General features: G+C 49.6%; 1 protein-coding gene across 5 annotated transcripts in view; it reads right to left on the bottom strand.

The window, feature by feature from the left end:
- Positions 1-17,093, bottom strand: part of CAMSAP3 (calmodulin regulated spectrin associated protein family member 3) — a 69,603-nt gene extending 52,510 nt beyond the window's left edge. For all 5 annotated transcript variants that reach the window (XM_060240712.1, XM_060240713.1, XM_060240715.1 and 2 more), the window contains exon 1: positions 16,875-17,093. In XM_060240712.1, coding sequence (XP_060096695.1) covers positions 16,875-17,022 — 148 coding nt within the window. In that variant the 5' untranslated portion in view covers positions 17,023-17,093. The remainder of the gene's footprint in view (positions 1-16,874) is intronic.
- Between the last annotated feature and the right edge of the window lie 2,508 nt (positions 17,094-19,601).

The raw sequence follows: 19,601 nt of genomic DNA, 5'->3' as shown, positions 1-19,601 counted from the left end.
CCACTATTCAGAACAGGAAAAAAAATCTTTATTTTCAATGTGGAGGATTTCCAGATATCATTGTCACTGCCAATTTCTAGGAAAGTAATTCCTGGCAGTTCCTTGGTTTGAATTGGCGTTAATTCCAGAAACTCCCCCCCTGCCTCTGAAGCAACGTTTCATTTCCCACCTCCAAACAGTTGGGTGCATGTTCAGTGGACCCCACCCCCTCCCAGAAATCACCATCTGATCACGCATGCTCCAAGAAAAGAGCGTGATAATATTGGATGTCTGATGGCTCAACAACAGAATGAGTCGCATTCTTGGATGCTCGTCTGAACAACCCTGCATCGAATCAATATTCAGCGGTTCAAGTTTGAGCGCTACACACCCGCTTTTAATGTGACGTGTGACCGCACCCCATATACATATTTGCTATATCTCCAGAAGGATACTTTTTTTTTTTTGCTGTCAAGTCACAGCTGACCCAATAGGGTTTTCAGAGCAAGAGATGTTTTGCCATTGCCTGCCTCTGTGTAGCAACTAGGGATGTGCATTCGGTTCGGCCGAACCGAATATACAGCCAAATCAACACTGATTCGGCTGTATTCGGAATCGGCTGTAGCCGATTCCCATTGCCGCCTGTTATGCGGCAGCCGAATACGGCTCGCCGTATGCTTCCGAATAGCTATTCGGAAGTATACGGCTGTCAAAGCTGTGTCAAAGCAAAGGGCGGGAATGGCTTCCGCAGCCTCAAAGGAGCTGCTTTCCCGCCTTTAGTGGCCTCTTCCCGCCTCTCCTATAGCCTCCCTGGGATCAGGGAGGGTGGGAGGGGGAAGAGGAGCCCCAGCAGCCAATCCAAAGCATGCATTTGCAAAATGCATTGCAAATGCATGCTTTGCAGGGCTGTTGTGTAGCTGATGGCCCAGCCATCAGCTACATTGTTGTTATTTTTGATCTTTTGCTTACTTGGGTATCCAAGTAAGCACTGTTGTCTGGCCAATCAGAGAGCAGTGCTATTTTTTGAAATAGCTCTCTGTAGGGCCAGAGAACCTTTTTAAGGAGTCTTCCTGCTGGACTCCTCCATTGCTGTGTTGGTGTGTGGCTTGGTGTGTGTGAGAGAGATTGTGCTGCTGCTGGTGGCTGCTGGCCCTTGGCTTCAGCTGCTGCTGCCTGCTGCTCTCTCACTCAGCCTTACTTCCCTGGACTCAGAGAAGACAAGGTAAGACAGTTTTGGGGTTCTTGTTTTAGTTTTTGTTGGTAAAAGGACTAGAGTCCCTTTACTTGTCCAGATTTGGGTGGGTGAGTACTGGGTGGGTAGGGTAGCCTATTTGGGGTTGGGGTTAGGTTCTGCTGGGGGTGGGGGCCTGGGGTGGGGGGGGTTTGCTAATTTGCCCATATCTTAATTTAGTGAGAGGACTTTTTAAAGTGCAGTGTCCTTTTACTTCTCCTGATTTGGGTGGCTTGGATTTCTTGGGGTTAGGGTGAAGGGGGTTTTTTTTGGGGGGGGGGAGTTCCTGTATTATTAAAAGTTGAATTTTTTACTGTTTCATTGTTTGATTTGTTGCTGCTGTGTTACTTTTATCTTCAGGTTATTGGGGGGGTGCTGTTTGGCCTAATTTTCATTGTTTAAAAGGCCACTTTTGTCCCCCTTTTCCTGGTTCTGGTTTTAGGGGTGGGGGTGTTGTTGTTGACTGATTTGGCCTGAGTTTTCTTATTGGTGAAAGGCCACTTTTTAAAAACGTGAGTTGCTTTGCTTGGCCTTTTTTCCTGTTGTCACTTTTCTTGGTTTGGGGGTGGGGGTGGTGTTGTTGACTGATTTGGCTTATTTTTTCTTATTGGTGAAAGGCCACTTTTTAAAATCTTGAGTTGCTTTGCTTGGCCTTTTTTTTCCTGTTGTCACTTTTCCTGGTTTGGGGGTGGGGGGGGGGGTGTTGTTGACTGATTTGGCTTAATTTTTCTTATTGGTGAAAGGCCACTTTTTAAACACTTGAGTTGGTTTGCTTGGCCTCTTGTGATTCTGCTGGTTTTGTTTTGGTTTTTTAAAATTACCTCTGGTTGGTGTGGGGGTTGGCGAGGGTGTGTGTGGGCTGGGTCACTTTCTTGTTGTTATAGAGTGATTTTTGGAATCTGAGTGTGCTCTCGGTTTGGCTAGGGCCACTAAATAGGCTGCCCCACTAATAAGGGTGTTTTTCGGGATCGTGTTTTTTTGAAATTTAAAACAAAATTAATCCAGTTTAGGGCTTTATCTCCTTTCACAATTCAAGTAGGCCAGATAGGGGTGATTTAAAAAGTCTTTAGGTTTCTCATAAAAGGCAGCGTGACTACTAGGCCACATCAGGCTCCCTTTAAAGAGACTAGGGTTGCAGTGCATCTTGCTTTCAGCCACTGAAAGCCGGTGCATCCTTAGATTTCCATAGGGTAAACCACAGCTTCTCTCTAGTTATAGGGGACACCTGATTTCTAGTTTGCAAGGAAATCAGGTTTGTCCCAGGATCTAGTTAGGAGAAGTTTAACTAGGAGGATATAACAAGGATTGCCTTCATCTCAAGGTAGCCTTTTAAAAACTGCAGCCAGGTAGAGGCAGGATCACCTAGTCTCCTAAACTTTACCAGAGTACTACTACCCCAACCCAAAGAAGGACAGGTTAGGGACCAAAAAAATAAATAAACAAGCTTTGGTGGGAGGGTTTTTTAAAAAGAAGTCAGGGCACCTGTTGGTTCAGGGTACAGTGCAGTGAGTTAGGTTTGTAAAAAACCCCACTCTCAGTTCAGGTTCTGTGAGACTGGCCAAGGGTGACATGAGTGACAGGCAGCAGAAGAGGGGCCCTGGGGGCAAGGCCAAGGAGAAGACTAGAGGGGTGGAGGGGAGGGGGAGGACCCAGGTCTCCCCCTCACCTGTGCGTGGGGCCACTCCACAGCCGCTTTCCAGCACTCCGACCTCTGGCCGGAGTATGATGAAGAAGGCCCGCCTTGGGCCCTTCATCGAGGCTGCTGCTGGGGCGCCCCCAGCAAAGGTGCCATTAGGTGCTGGCACTGCGCAGGGGTCTGCTGCTCGGGCAGTCACTCCTCCAGCTGATGTCGCTCGGCCTCAGCAGCCGGAGGAGGGGCAGCAAGAGCAGCCCTCCTTGGAGATGAGCTTTGGGGACAGTTTTCTGTCCAAAATGATCACCCCAAAGAGGGTGCAGAGTGTCGTGCAGGAGCTGGAGGAGAAGCTGGTTGAGGAGGACCAGCCCCCTTCTTCGGTTCCCTCGGGCACCAGCAGACCTTCAGGGGATGGCCAGGAGGGGAGGCCGCATGGGGTGGAGGGGGAAGAGATGGAGACACACGAGGTGCCTCCATCTCCGCCCACTTCCCCCCGGCGGCCAGCCCCTCCTGCCACCCCGAGGCACGATGTGTCTCCCCCGAGCACCTCAAAGGAGGTGGCTCCGGACACCCAACCTGCCAGTCAGTTTGGGCATCCGTTCACCTCCGAAGTATGGAAGCATTTCCAACTTATGGAGGATCCACGTTATGCGCAGTGCAAGCTGTGCAGGGCCCGGATCAGTCGTGGGCGGGACCCTGCCCACCTGACTCTGTGGGGGATGCGGAATCACCTGCGGAAGCACCACCCGGGGGTGCTTCTTAAGGGGGAGAAGCAGGCTGGTGCTGTGTTGTCCAAGCGGACAACAACACCACCCAGCCAGGGTGTCCGTCCCATCGCAACTCCCCCCGCTCTCCAGGAGCGTTCCGTGGGAGAACAGGGACGCCAGGCATCTCTGCCTGAGATGTTTGGTAGGGGCACCTCTGTGCCAAGAGGGGGAATCAGGCACGGCTGGAGGGTGATCGCCTGGCACCTTGCCAGGTCGGTCGCCCATGGGCTTCCGTTTTCAGTTGTCGAGAATCCTGGGATGCGGGGGTTGCTGGAGTACCTGGCGCCCTGATACAAAATTCCTGCTAGAATCACCCTTAGCAGGACCATTGTGCCAGCTCTTTTCAGGGCGACCAGATCTGTGGTGAAGGAGCATTTGTCCTGTGCTGCCGGGGGGACTGTTCATTTCACCTCAGATATCTGGACCTCCAAACATGCGTTCGAGGGGTATCTCTCCCTGACTGCGCATTGGTGGCAACCCAGTGAGGTGGTTGGGGGTGGCAGTAGTGACAGGCAGGGTCAGGGCCGCCGGGCCGGCTATCGCTGTGCCTTGCTGCACGCCGAAGCAGTCGACGCGCCGCACACGGCGGACACTCTCAGAGCCATCCTCTCACAGCAGTTAGAGGGCTGGGTAGGCAGCGGGGATGTCGCCAAGGGCTTCGTGGTGACTGATGGTGGCTCAAACATCAAGGCGGCTGTCCAGCGTGAGGGCCTAAAACGCCTTCCTTGCGTGGCCCACCTTCTCCACCTCGTGGTCAAGGACGCGTTGGGACAGACGAAAAACCAGGATCGTCTGTATCAAGCCGCGACCCATGAGTACCGACTTCTGCTCCAGAAATGTCGGTACATCATGGGTCACTTCTCACGCAGCAATACGGACTCGTATCGGCTGCGTGAGAAACAGACACTGACAGGCGTGCCATGGCACCGCCTGCTCGGTGACGTCAGCACACGCTGGAACTCCACCTGCGCCATGCTGGAGCGCATGGTGGAGCAGAGAGCAGCCCTGGATGCCTTTGTCTCTGAGACGAGGGTCTTTCGGGATGAGAACCGTCTCACCCAAGAGGATTGGGTGGTCATTTCTCAGACTGTGGAGGTTCTTGGGCCCTTCAAGACCTACACAGAAATGCTCTCGTCTGACACGGCAAGCATCACACTGGTTGTCCCCATGGTACAGATGGCCCGTGAGGACCTGGCCTCGTTTCTAGTGCCAGCTCAAAGCCGTGCAGACGTTCTTCCAGTGGTGCGCGCCCTGGTTGTTAGGCTGCAGGTTGGGCTAGAGGCCCGCTTTCAGACTTTCACCCAGGATAAGGTCTACATGATGGCGACCATGTTAGACCCGCGCCTTAAGGGCACAGTCACCGAGCGGGCCAATGAGCTCGATCGCTGGCGAGACGAGCTCTCCCAGAAGGTCGAGCGTTCCAGAGTCAGGGGGGGCCCAGTGCCGATAGTTGAGGAGGAGGGGGGTGGAAGCAGCTCATCTGCGACTTCCGCTGCTGTTGTTCATCCCCAGCCTCCCCAGCTAGGCAGTGTTTCCCACCAGACTCACGCCACGAGGAGTGCTGAGGTGACATTCATCGGGCGGGTCATTGGCCCCTCTAGGAGCGGTAGGGCACCGAGAGCAGAGATGGGTGCTGCGATGGTGAGGGACTATCTTTTTGAGCCCTTTGAGCCGCAGGAAGCGTCTCCTTTGGACTACTGGGTCACGAAGGAGGGGGTCTGGCCGGCCCTCTCCTCCGTGGCCAAGGCATTCCTCTCCTGCCCACCGACGAGCGTGCAGAGCGAGCGCATCTTTTCACATATGGGCGACATTGTCTGCCCACATCGCAATTGCCTGCAACCCTGGACAGTTCAGCAGTTGGTCTTCCTGAAGGTCAACTTGCCAATGTTCGGCTCCCCGAGCATGGACTTTGAGATTGAATGAAGTGAGCACCTACTTGTGCCTGCATCCTCTCTTGGCCCGCGCTTGGAAGATGGTTGTAAAACGCTCCTCCAATAAAAACTGACTAGAGTCCAAAGACAGCCCAAAAACTCACTCACAAATTGATTGGCAGTGGGTCACGAAGGAGACCCTCCCCAAACCAAAAGTGAATGCTGGTTTAAAAACTGCAAAGCGATCCAAATTTCTCCAGTCCCCCATCCACACATGCCTAATAATACTGAAAGGGCCATTGCAGCCCCCAACTGTAACCGACAGCACACACAGGCCCAGCCAGGATAACCCACCCAGTTTTTTTTCAGGGGCAGGAGGAAGAAAGAGGGAGGTGCCAGTGATGATGACAGGCAGCCAGCAGCCATACCAATGCTGAGGTCCCTCTAATGGGACAGTGATGCTGGTGTGTTACTGCTGAGCTGAGAGAGAAGGAATGGTTGCCTTCCTCTCACATAATCTGAGGCCCTCCCAGTGATCTTCCTCATTTGGGGTGCAATTCTGGCTCGCCTCCTCGTGGTGCACCCTGGGTAACGCGAAAGAGCCGGGACCAGCCAACCATCCATCACTCAAGGTACATCAAAATGCTTCTTGCTTTGTGTTACAGAATGATGTAGAGCTAGGTGTGGTGGTCCACCACTTCTCTTGTTTGAGACTAGAGTTGTGTTGTTTGGGGCAGGGAAGCTGGCACCTGGGTGAGAGACCCAGAGGCAGCATGCTTGTTGTGGTTGGCCAGCTCTCCCCGTGTTGTTTGGGGCAGGGCTGGAGAGCTGGCATCTGTAGATTGTGTGTTCTGTGGCAGGGAAGCTGGCACCTGGGTGAGAGACGCAGAAACAGCAGGCTTTTTGTTGTTGGCCAGCTCTCCCCGTGTTGTTTGGGGCAGGGCTGGAGAGCTGGCATCTGTAGATTGTGTGTTCTGTGGCAGGGAAGCTGGCACCTGGGTGAGAGACCCGGAACCAGCAGGCTTTTTGTGGTTGGCCAGCTCTCCCCGTGCTGTTTGGGGCAGGGCTGGAGAGCTGGCATCTGGGTTTGCTGCAGCCAGGTCTGCAGAGCAGACCTTGAGCAGATTGTGTTTTGTGTGGCAGCGACGTTGGCAACTGGGTTTATATTGGCTCCAGGCCTGCAGGGTTCATAGAGTAGATAAAGGGATGTAGTGCATTTGGGTCCTATAGAGATTCTCTGGTGTGAAGTTAGGTTTGGCTTTGGGTGCCCCAGGAATTGGACCCCCTGGTCCAATTTTTTTTTGACCTTGTGGGTTTTGTGTGGGACAGTGCCCTGAAGCTGCACAGCAGTTTGGGGGGCTCTCCTCAAAACCTCCTGCTCCCCAGAGCCACTTTTCCCACGACAATTGCAGTGAGGAAGTGGCTCTAATTGGTTTTTTTCTCACCATTGGGAGCAGTGTTCCTTTTGGGGTGCCCACAGATGGGTGCCGTTTTTTGGGGCCAGGGGGGTTGCATGCTGGGGAGTCCCCTGCAGGTCCCCTGCAAATTTGGGGGCTCTCCCTCAAACCCCCTCCCCTCCAGGCGGCTTCAATTATACCCTATTTGCCATTGATTTCAATGGCCCATAGGGTATAATGATGGAATAGGGGCACCCTCTTTGGGTGCCCCTGGAATGGGATCCCCTGGCCCAATCTTTTTTGGACTTGGGGGGGGGGGGTTGGAGGGGAGAGTCCCCTGCAGGTCCCCTGCAAATTTGGGGGCTCTCCCTCAAACCCCCCCCCTCCATGTGGCTTCAAATATACCCTATTTGCCATTGATTTCAATGGCCCATAGGGTATAATAGGGCCGTATATTCGGAAATAGCCGCGCATTACCGTATATGCGGCTATTCCGAATACGGTATTCAGTAGTATACGGGGAATCCGAATTTTTTTCCCCCGTATACTTCCGAATCCGTGTAATTCCGAATTTTTTTTTTTTTGTACATCCCTAGTAGCAACCCTTAACTTCTTAAGTGGTCTCCCAAATATTAACCAGGGCTGGCCCTGTTTAGCGTCTAAGATTTGAAGAGATCAAGCCAGTCTGGGCTATCCAGACCAGAGGAAAGGATACACTTAAAAAGTATAAGCACAGAAAGGCAAAGAACAGCATCAAAAGCCATATAAAACCTATCAGGGAAGAGAAGAACGCTGCTGTCCCAAGAAAGCAAACACACTTGTTTTCTCTCCAAAACAGACGGGGAAAGGGGGAGCAGTGTGGCTATTCTCACTCTAACATACCAGGTGATGTGACCAGGTGAACAATAAAAGCATGCAGCCTAAAGAGACCAAAAGAAAGGGTTTTCATTGATCTACTGATACTAACCCACAAGATTATGTCATAGGACAATAAAAGTAAGATACAGAGGTTGAACCTAAACACGTAGCTGAATCAGGCAGCAGAATCCTGATATGGTAAAATAGAGTGCATTGTTTCTGATGATGTGCAAAAACTCAGATCTTTAATGCTAATCTATAATTTAAAACATATAACCCTCTTTTGAAAGCAAGGAAAGGAAAGATCAGGAGAAGAGATTGAACTTCCCTCCATGATGTGCTTTCTTCTTGCATTCTAAAAACTGCATTTCTCCACACACACACACAGCCTGAAGTAGTACAATCTTCTCTACCTCAGCTGCCTTCTGTATGTGTAGACAAGGCCTAAATGATGGCTGAGGAAGGTCAAGGAATGGTCAATGTGAGAAGACTGAGACACTCGAGGCAGCAGGAAACACAACCAATATGGGCAAAGGACAGGGTTTTCCTGCTGGAGGACCCATCATCTAGATTGGAAGTTGCTTGCCAGCTTCCAAGACATGCCTGATGACACATAGATCAAGGTCTGCTCTTGAATACTTGAAACAGGCAACATGACAAAGCAACATAGGTAACTGCAGTGGAAGGGATTTGACTCAAGCCAGGAGACAGTTTTGGGGGGAAAACCACATGTAGAAGACTGAGCAAAGCAGCTGGATTAGAGAGCAAAACAAACAAGCAGGGCAGCATTTATCTCCCCACCTCCCTGAACACCAAGGTCATAGCAAGGCTGGAGGGGAGACGCTCAGGACCAGGATCCTTAGCACAGAGGTAGCAAACAACATGTAGGTGTCTGGAGATGAAATTCAAAGATGTACCAGTTTCAAGGCACATATAGCATGAAACATAAAGTGGGCATAATTACTCAAAACATCCTATTCCGCAGAGCCCCACGGGAAGGATTTCCCACAGTTGCTGGGAATGGGGGTGGCATGGGACAAAATGAGTTACTGAAGTGACTGATACACCTATGGTGTGGCCCTTGACAAAAGCTCTTGCGCCATCTCAGTACTGTGGCATGATTTCCAGTCCACATAGGAGACAAGTAAATCCAGGCATTCCCAGTTCAAGGGAACAAGCCACCAAATGAGTACAGTGTCACCCTGTATGGGAATGCTCAGATGGCAGCAAATTAAACTACATGGAAGCCAAGTGACACAGAGAAATGACAACACCCTTCCTGTTCAACTCCAGCCGGCCTGTCATGGGTCAGAATTAAAATCTCCTCCCATCTACATGGAAATTCTCCATCACACAGGGATTTTTTTAAAAAGAAAAAGAAGAAGCCCAGCAGGAACTCATTTGCATATTAGGTCACACCCCTGACATCACCATTGTTTCACACAGTGGGTCCAATTCACACACAAGAGATTATTTGATGACTTCATGCTCATTTTTACTTCAGTCTGCACAGAAAAAGTAAATGGTTGCCAGGTAATATCAGAAGGTATTAAAACAAAAAGCAACTATAAGGTTAAGAATAGAGGCATTTGAGGCAGCTAACTATTTGTATCAGTGCCCTAATGGAACTATGTCCACAAGTGTGAAAGGAAGCAGAGGTAGAAACCTCAAAGTAACTATCATCTTTGAGAAATCTCACAAGACAGGAGACGTCCCACAGACACTCATTGTGTCTGTATATAACAGGGTATACAGAAAAATTCTATAAATTACAAGTCTACTTTCTGCTTTTTAAGATATTATCAGAACAAAACAGCCATCAGAAAAACCTGTAAATACTTAGAAGAAAATAAAATGATTATTAACAAACAACATTAATCTGTCAAAATCAGACCACATGAAGTCAATTTATTCTTGTTCTTTGACAGATTGGCTTATATGAAGTCACTTAAAGCTTCTGACACAGTTCCACACGACATACATGTGAGGGAGAAATCAGAAAGCACTATCATGAGGTGAGTGCCTACTAGGCTTCAAAAAGCCACACCCAGGCAGAAAAACAAGAGGGCTTCCAATTTTTAAAAAACTGAAGGTGCCTATGTCAGTGTTCTCTCTCAGTCCTATAGTCACTGAGATTAAAAATTAAGTATGTTCAGCTTTAGGCAATGCAAAACTTCGTGTCAGAACTGAGGATAGGATGCAGCAACCTTGACAATTCTGAGGTGCAAGTAAAAAAATGAATGTCAACTACATTAAGAAAGTTGTTTTCATTCTGGTCCAACATAGGCACCTACTTCACAGTGTTCACTGGAGCCCATTGAATGGTAGGGGTAGTGTCTTTGGATGAAGACAAAGACGCACACTCCTGTTCATGGTCTCTACACAGCAGGAGAGACAGCATGGTGTAGTGGTTAAGAACAGTGGGTTAGAAACAGGGTTTGATTCCCCACTCCTCCTTCACACGAAGCCTGCTGAGTGACCTTGGGCCAGTCATAGTCCTCTCAGAACTCTTTCAGACTCACCTACCTCACAAGGTGCCTGTTGTGGAGAGGCGAAGGAACGGTAGGGTTGCCAAGTCTCCACTGGCTGCAGGCAGGGGACTTTTTTCATGAGGCGTGAGGATGTCACCCAGAAGTAGCACCAGTTTTCCCCAAAACTGCCAGAGCGTTCCCCCCCCCCCCCCAATTCCTAGAGCGTCCCTATACAACGTGCCCGGTGCGATACTTCCAGGTGACGTCATTGTGCCGCTGTGCATGATAAGGCTCTTCGGGGGCAGGGATTCCTACTCCATGCCATTGGGTTGGGGGCTTCAAAAACAGGGGAACCCCCTTCCCAAGCAGGAGCTTGGGAAACCTAAGGGAAGGTGGTTGCAAGCTGCTTTGAGACTCTTTAGGGTAGAGAAAAGTAGGGTATAAAAACCAACTATTCTTCTTAGCTGTGGATCAGTACCAAATGTATAATCACTAAACTGGCGAGGCTCTAACAGCACCAATGAAGACCTTAGTTTCAAAAACTGAAGCAGGAAGTTGCTGTAAAAAAAATATTAACTAATGGAAGCAAACCACCTACACACTGAGCAAGTGCTCTACTAAGTACTACCTAGTCTTTAAGACAAGATTCAGAGAAGCACAATGGAAGATTATGAAAATATCATAAAAAGAAAGGCTGAAGGAAGTTCAGCTTAACTTGAAGAAAACATAGGAGTGAAGCAGAGACAATTATTCCATTCAGACCAGAGCAGATGGTGGCAAGTCATGATATACTGAAAGGTAGCTGAGAGACCACCCCATGATTGCTATTGCTGAGCAAGGCTTTGAATCCAGAGCTCCCCAGTTCATGCCATCCACTCAAAGATGAGTCAACTACAATAGTAATTCACTGGGGCAGGAACGTCCAACCCACCATCAGTTCCAAGTACAGCAGAGTGGATATAAAATTGGGACATCAAACAAAAGGCAATTTAACAGTTGGATTAACTTGATCTTATTACTCCCAGTCCCCCCTTCATTTCTTGCCCTGCCCTTTGCCCTTGAGGGTGCTGAGTTTGCTGGTTTCGTGAACCAGCACATGTTAAATCCAAATTCACAAAGGAATCAACCCCAGGGTCACATAATTACTAGCAGCTGCCTTCAACTGACAGCAGTGTTGGACAGGAAGTCCTGTTAAGAGTTAGCCAGTTAGTGACCCAGTTATGGGGAAGTCATCACAGAATGGATGGCTAAGTCAGGTTAGTCCAACCCTATACACCACTGATGCCCACACCTGGGGATGTTCCAGGCCCCTCTGTAGAATGTCATAAGCCAGGGGTGTCAAACATGTGACCCGGGGGCCAAATTAGGCCCCCGACAACCGGCTGTCATCTGCTTCCTTCTCCCTCTCTCTTGCTTCCTTCTGTGTAATAGCTTGCTTTGCAATGCTTGCTCAATCACACAGGAGCTACAGAGCAAAGACTGTTTTCTCCATTGGCTGAGGCTCCTCCCTTGAAGAGGAAGGGGAGAGACAGAGCTTGCTTTGATAGGCTCTCTCAATTGCACATCAGAGCTACTGAGCCAAGCTTCTCTTCTTTATATTGGCTGAGGCTCCTCTCCACCCCGATCCCCTGGGGAAAGAAGGAAAGAGCCAGAGCTTCCTTTGCCCAGTTCCCTGGATCCCATGGGAGAGATGCAAAGAAAACACCTCTAAGACCGATGAGTGCTAATGTTTTAAGCATATTTTAAGGTTTTTTTAAAACTTTAATTATGTTTGTCTGTGTCCTTTGTATATATCTCTGCTACCTAATTTTAAATAGGTACACATATGGCCCAGCCCGACATGGCCCAGCCTAACAAGGTCTCATTTATGTCAGATCCAGCCCACATAACAAATGAGTTTGACACCCCTGCTGTAAGCCATCTTGTGTTCTCATGCTGTAGAAAGGGGGCTAATAAATGCTACACATAAATAACATTTAGCACTATTTAAATAAGGGTCTCTCTTGCAACAGAAGAAGAATGCTGGCAGCATTCTGTCCAACTGCTTAGTAAGATGCAAACTGGCTTCTAAGGTTCTGCCCAATGAGAGTTAAAACACACACACACCCCAAAATTATTTCATTACTACACATAATTCTGAAATGCTGGCTCCTCTGGCAATAGTGAAATCCAAGCAACATGGCAAAGCGCAAAGACGGTTCTGCATACTTGGGGAAAACCTCATATGAAGAAAAATGCAGCATTCCCATTCACTGCTAAGCTGGACTACCTACACCCCACACCAAAGGGTTTCAGAGATGCATCACAGACAGTTAAGATTGTAAAGGCAATCAAAACAGTACCTTGCAAGATTTCACATTCCTACGGCAATCCAAAATGATGCCTGACTGAAACCAAGGCCTCCAGTTCCCATTGTGCCATGGGATCTCCTCACACAGTAATTCTCTGAGCCATGAACTAGGCATCAGATGGAACATGTCTCGTTGCAGGATAGGACCTTGGCATCTGGTGCCAAGAAAATCGCATCTGAAGTATCACAAGGCCAAGTTGCTAGACTTCAGGTGCCAGAGCAAGGGGGAGGGAAGCAAACATTAAGAGGGGACAAGGAGGACCCCTCAATTGCTCATGGGCCATCCACTTATAAATTAAGTAACCAGATACATATTAAACTACTGCCATTTCAACTAGTCTTACAATACCTATCCTTGTAGGTCAAAACCTACTGATCACTGCCACCATCACCCTTGGCTTATTCTCAGAACTGCTAACAGCTTCAGGTATGGAGCAACAGGTGTCATGCGAAAAAACAGCTTAATTGGCAGACCAAAAGGTCCTCAGGGCTCTGAACCTAAAGCTTCTGCAAGCCCCAGAAAGTAACACGAATCCTCCAATGTTTACTGGCCACACTTTCCTGGACTTTGAACCCAGCCCTGGCTCAGCAAGGGCGATCTGGCCCACATCCAAGTCAAATGATGTCTTTTCCCCTTCACTGCAATGCACTGTGTGTGTGTCACTAATATGACAAGGAACAGCAGGGACATGGGGAACCTGTTCTTGCTCAGGGTTTGACCACATCACATATTTACACTCCCTCCAAGCTTAAGAGACGTCACCCGATTACACTCCTGTGAGCGCACTCCGGAAACACACAGACAGCAATTCTACATCAGCTTAGCAAAGCAACTTACCCTTCACATTGGTTCATGGAATGGGTCATACCTCACTATTGGGAAGAAGTCACATTTCCTCAACCAGGGTATTAACTTCTGGATGGCAAAGGTCTTAAGGCCAAACATGGGGAGAGGGAAGAAACATTTATTCAGTGCTACAGCCTCAAAAAATCTTCCCCCTGTTCCACTACTGCATTATTTCCAGGTCAGCAGCCTTAGAGTTCTCATCACCCACCCCTGGTGGTCCTGTCCTTTCTAAACTGACAAATTCAGCCTCCTGATCACTGACTCCCAGTGTTCCTGTCCTCTCTAAACTGACAAACTCAGCCTCCAGGTGTGCTGACAACATGGATCTCCAGGCTGAGGTCCAAGGTATACCCAGACCATCTTATCACAACCAGGGCTTTTGTTGTAGAAAAAGTCCTGCAGGAATTCATTTGCATATTAGATCACATCCCCTGATGTCACCAATGTTTCACACAGGGCTTTTTTTTGGCGAAAAAGCACAGCAAGAAGTAATTTCCATATTAGGCCACACACCCTGGCACCAACCCAGCCAGAACTGCATTGCTGCTCAAAAAAAGCCCTGGCCACAACTATGAAGAAGTAACCCCATAAGCTAGTCATAAACAAAAATGCACCTACCAGCACCACCTTCCACTGTTTACTGCTTAGCAGCAACAGGAAGGATTGAAAAAAAAATCATCACCAGAACCTCAGTTTTGGGAGAAAGCAGGGCTTTTTTGTAGCAGGAACTCCTTTGCATATTAGGACACACCCCCTTGATGTAGCCAATCCTCCAAGAGCTTACAGGGCTCTTATTACAGGGCCTATTGTAAGCTCCAGGAGGATTGGCTACATCAGGGGTGTGTGGCCTAATATGCAAAGGAGTTCCTGCTACAAAAAAAGCCCTGAGAGAAAGAAACAAGATCTGATGAGCAAGGGCAATAGAGCAGTGATGAAGTCACCTCAGAGCTTTGGTATAGCAAGAAGATCCATCCCCACGAGTGATTCTCTAGTGCAGAGGCCCTTGAGCCAGAATCAGCCCACAAAGGTCTTTAATCAGGCCCACAGCTCTCTTCCCCCCACTCCCTCTTCTACCTGTCCTCACCCTTTCAAGATCGAGCTGCAGGAAGCAGAGGACAGGACTGCCTTCATTGTCACTGGTTTCTCCTCTGGGCTCCACTGAAAAAGTTGTGAAGAAAATGTGGAGTGTTTTTTCCATTACCAGGGTAGTCTGTCTGTGCCCCGAGACCTTAATGGAAAATCCATTCTGCATTTTCTTTGCAACTTTTTTTATGTAACAGAAAAGTCTGCTCCCCACCCCCCACAAAATCTGTATGATTTAGTTTTGTCCTATTGGGTGCAATGTTTGTTTCAGTTTCCAGTTTTGTATGTTAACTCCAAAACCAACAGCTTCAGCTGACTGCTTGCAAATGGCTGATGCTTTGACCAAGCTTGTCTCTGCTGAATGGACCTGAGAACAGGTGCCTGAGTGAGTACTCTAACCCGGGAATCCACAGCCAAGGCCACAGGGGAACATCACACCTGAAGAACCACAAGCACTCTGAATAGGGGGAGAGAAGCTTGCAGTGCCCAGTCATTTCAGGTCTTCCTAGGCTCAGGGCATTTTATGTTTTTAATTTATATTTTTTGTGTCGGGTATGATCTTTGTGCTTTTTCTTCATGCTTAATTTTCTTAAATTGCATTGCCAAATCCCACTACTCCCCCACTTCTCCACTTTAGGCAGGCATCTTTTAAGGGCACAAGGGGGAGGTTTGGGACCAACCACAGTTAAAATATAGAGTGCTATAAACTGAAGGAACTCCAGTTTTGTGGAGAATAATAGTTTTAACACACACACCCTCCTAATATGGGGCTCCAATGCAGAACAAGTTCTGAAGAGGACAATCAAAATTATCTCAAGCCAACCTGTAAAAAACTCTGAAACTCTGGAAAGCTACAGTCACTTTGAGTAGACTATAAGGGGGGGGGGGGAGCTTGCAATGCCCAGCCATTTCAGATTTTCTTAGGCTCAAAGCATTTTATATTTTTAGTTTCTGCTGTGGTGCTTGTGCTTTTTCTTGATATTTTGTTTTTAAAACTGCGTTGCCAAATCTTACTATTCCCCATTTTAGGCAGGAATCTTTTAAGGGCAGGGGGGGAGGTTTGGGAGGATATAAAAGACTAATAATCAAAATATAGCAAGAGTGTAATTGTTTTAAGCGTGTTTTAAGTTTAAAATATCTTTTAAGTGTGTTTGTATCCTTTATAAGGTTTATCTCTCTGCTAAATGGTATTACATTTTATGAATCAAGTGCCCTGGCCACGAAGTCCCATTTATGTCAGACCTGTCCCTCCTAACAAATGAGTTTGACATCCTTGCTCTACTGCCAGTTTTTCAGCCTCTCAAACACACCCTGGAAATCTTCACAGTATATTAATTTCAGAACTGAAAAAGACAAAGAACATCAACTGCTGTCCAGGACTGCCAGGTGCAAAATGCTGGGCTCAGCACTGCAGGGAGTCGGACAGAATCGTGTTAAAAATACAAAGTAGCCCCCCTGCTTAGAACCTATCTAAACGTCCTCGTGCCAAGGGAAGATAAAGGTAGCATTAAATACTTCCTCTCTCTTTTGCCTTAAAGCAGCCACAGCCTGACCCACGAATAAAGGGAAGAGAAAGGCTCTACAGCTGGGGGATGTGCTTTCCCCAACAGCCCTGCATCCCTAGCAAGGAATTTCACACCGGCAATGGTGTTAGGGAACAAAAGGTAAACACACCACCATTGCTGGGTTCATCAAACCGGGTACTGCAGCAGCAATAGTACCCTCAGCCCTCACACACCCGCCGGACACTAGGTTGCTCGGTAAGGTGCACCTCGAGCCTCTGATCTCAGCTAACAGAACACTAGTCATGCAGGCAGACACTGACAACATAACAAAGGCAATAGGGCGCTAGGGGGGGACTGGAGAGCGTTGACGGTGGCGGGGGGGGGGGGAGAGACACACACAAGATTTATATAGAAAGCAGCGCATAGCACTCGATGCCATATCAACCGCCGCCTCCCAACTGAACAAGCACCTTCCCATAGTGGAAGGAAACCCCCTTCGACCTGTTCAGTCCAAATCATTAGGGGGCTGCCATCTGGAAGGAAGATGCAAACACACACGAATGTTTGGCCCAGTTGAGCTCGCCGGCCCAGAAGCCCGGCCCATTGTTAACACTCCAAGGATGGCCCGGGGGAAAGCAGGAAGATTCAGCGCCCGAGCCCCTCTCCCCCATTCCCTTTGCCTGCTAGCAGGTAGGGCAGTGGCGGGGGAAGGCGCTCTCTTACGCCAGCCTCCCCGAGAGAGAGAAGGAAGCTCAGCGAGCAGCCAAGCCCGCGGAGAGGGCTCAGGTCGCAACAGCGCCCCAGCGGGAGAGAGGCAAATCCCCGTTCCCTCCTCACGCCCCTGCTGGAACAATCCACCGGGCTCAGCCCCTCCGCCCGTACCTGCGCCTCCGTAGCCCTTGGCGAGCACCCAAGCGAGGCTGGCCGCGCTGCGCGCCCGCGAGAAGTCGTACTGATCCAGGGGCTTGATCTCGGGCACCAGGAAGCTCTTCCTCATGGCCGCGGCCGCGGCGGGAGCTGCAGCCACCATGGCCCCCGCACCGGGCTCTGGAGCGGGTTTCGGCCTGGCTCAGCGGCGGCGGCTGCGGAGACCCGAATGGCCCCAGCCGAGCGCATCCCCCGCGGCCCTCGCGGCCGCCTCCAGGTGCAAGCCCTCCTCTTCCCCTGCCCACGTGACCCCGGCCGTCAGTCACCGCGGAGGCGGGCCTTGCGGACAGGTAATTGCCCCGGGGAAGAAGGGAAGGGAAGGGAAGGGGAGGCGGCCGAGCTGCAGCAGCAGCAGCCGCGGACGGGGTGGGGCGCGTGCGCGCCTTGGAGCGAGCAGGCCCAGCGCTTGTGGGGGGAGCTTAAAGGCGCTCCTCTGTGCCTCGCCCTCGCGCGGTCGGGGGGACACGCGCGGCGAAGAGGGGGGCGGGCTTGCCTCCCCCTCGCCCCCGCTCTGGCTTCTGGAGACGCACAAAGGAGCCGCAGCCCAGGCGGCAGCAAGCGCGCGCGCGCTCGTTCTTTCGCATGCATGCACACCTCCACCATGTTGCGAGGCTGGCGGGACCCTCCCGGCGCGAGGGGCGGCAGGAGGGGATGGGGCATCCCTGTAGCACCCCGGCCCCGCCTAAGTGTGGAGGGATTTGCACCCATCCTGCCCCACTGCCAGGATTTGATCGGTGGACGTTTAGAGCATAATTATGTCTTTTCCTCCCCAACGAGCTGCACAGAGCTGGAAAAGAGCAGCCGGGCACTGGAGCCACGGAGGCACCTTCCCTAAGAGAGACGGCTGAACGGCCTCAGCTGCTGCCTTTTTTTTAAGTGAGGAGGGGCGGGAGAGATGTGGCGAAATGACAGACAAAGTCGGATAGAATTGGTTCTCTTCCCCTCGCCCGATTATGAGATCTCAGGGTTACCCAATAAAAGGGGTGGCAGCAGAATTCACAGCTGCTCTCACTACATGCGGTGGTGGTGATGGCTCCTTAAACTAGATGTAATTGGACACGACTATCACTGCGGCCACCCTGGTCCTGATTCCTATAAAGCCAAAGCCTCCAAGCGGCCTCTGCCTGTCTATCTGTGCCTGTGCGTGAGACAGAGAGAAAGTGCGGCCAAGTCCAAACCATTTATGGCACGAGCATTAAACATGTACCCTGGGGGCCGAATCAGACCCCCAGAGGGCTCCTATCAGCCCCCCCCCCCAGCAACTGGCTGTCATCTGCTTCCTTCTCCCTCTCTCTTGCTTCCTTTTGTATAATTCAGCCGGGCCTTTGGACCCTGCACTGGCTCCCAGTGATGTACCGAGTCCGGTACAAGGTGCTGGTTATCACCTTTAAAGCCCTATATGGCTTGGGACCTGTCTACCTGAAGGACCGTCTTTCCCCACATGTTCCCCAGAGAGTACTGAGGTCGGGAACACAAAATCTCCTTACTATCCCTGGGCCAAAAGAAGCCCGCTTGAAATCCACCAGAGAAAGGGCCTTCTCTGTTATGGCCCCTACATGGTGGAATCAGCTGCCGGAAGAGGTGAGGGCCCTGCGGGACCTTGTTCAGTTCCGCAGGGCCTGTAAGACGACCCTCTTCCGGCTAGCTTACACCTAGCTTGAGAATTTAATGCAACTTGCCAGATTTCTTTTTATATATTTGGAATATTTATTAATTTTTAATGTTTTATCTGTTTTTAAATGTTTAATTCCTTACATGTTTAAATATTGTTTAACTTTTGTGTCGGATTTATTGTTGGAAGCCGCCCTGAGCCACTTGTGGGAAGGGTGGGATATAAATTCTAAATAAAAATAAATAGATAAATAAATAAATAATAACTTGCTTTGCCAGGCTTCCTCAATGGCACAGGAACTACTGAGAAAAAGCCTCTGTTTTCTCCATTGGCTGAGGCTCCTCCCTTGAGGAGGAAGGGGGAGAGGCAGATCTTGCTTTGCCAGGCTCTCTCAATTGCACAGCAAAGCTACTGGGCCGTGACTCCCTTCCTTTTATTGGCTGAGGCTCCTCCCCCTCTGGGTCTCTAGGCGAAGGAAAGAGCCAGAATTTCCTTTGCCCAGTTCCCTGGATCCCATGGGAGAGATGCAAAGAAAACACCTTTAAGACCAATGAGTGCTAATGTTTTAATCAACCAATCAAACTAAATGTTTTAAGTTTTTATATATCTGCTATTGTTACACCTCAACTAACCTTTTATTGGGGAATATTAATATTTCTTAGGTCAAAATGGTGAGCCTACGAGAGGTGAGGTGAGCAAGGATCTCTGTCAATGTTTACAGAGATAGACCACTGAAAATCCTTTGGTTATTAATGGATTTTATTATAGGTATTGGTTTTCTAATAGTTACATCCCAATCAAACAATTTCAAGCATACAAGAGGAAAACAATGGTTAGCTGAATAAGTATGGATGGGGGGAGAGGAAATACAATACCTAGATCTTGCAGAGTAGGCTCAGTCAGAGGAAACACAAGGCCTCTGCAGGGAGATTTCTCTTGAGAAGGGAGGGGGGTGAGGGAAGGGAGGAGAGGATGGAGGAATTCCCAATCTTGACAGGTAGGAGTGCCTGTTTTCTAGGGTCACATCAAGCGATTCAATTACCCAATGAGGAAGCAGAGTGTCACACCAA

Source organism: Heteronotia binoei, chromosome 5 (assembly GCF_032191835.1).
Source record: "Heteronotia binoei isolate CCM8104 ecotype False Entrance Well chromosome 5, APGP_CSIRO_Hbin_v1, whole genome shotgun sequence".
NCBI lineage: Eukaryota > Metazoa > Chordata > Lepidosauria > Squamata > Gekkonidae > Heteronotia > Heteronotia binoei.
The sequence above is the reverse complement of the archived record's forward strand: the minus strand, read 5'-3'. Positions and strand labels throughout refer to the sequence as shown.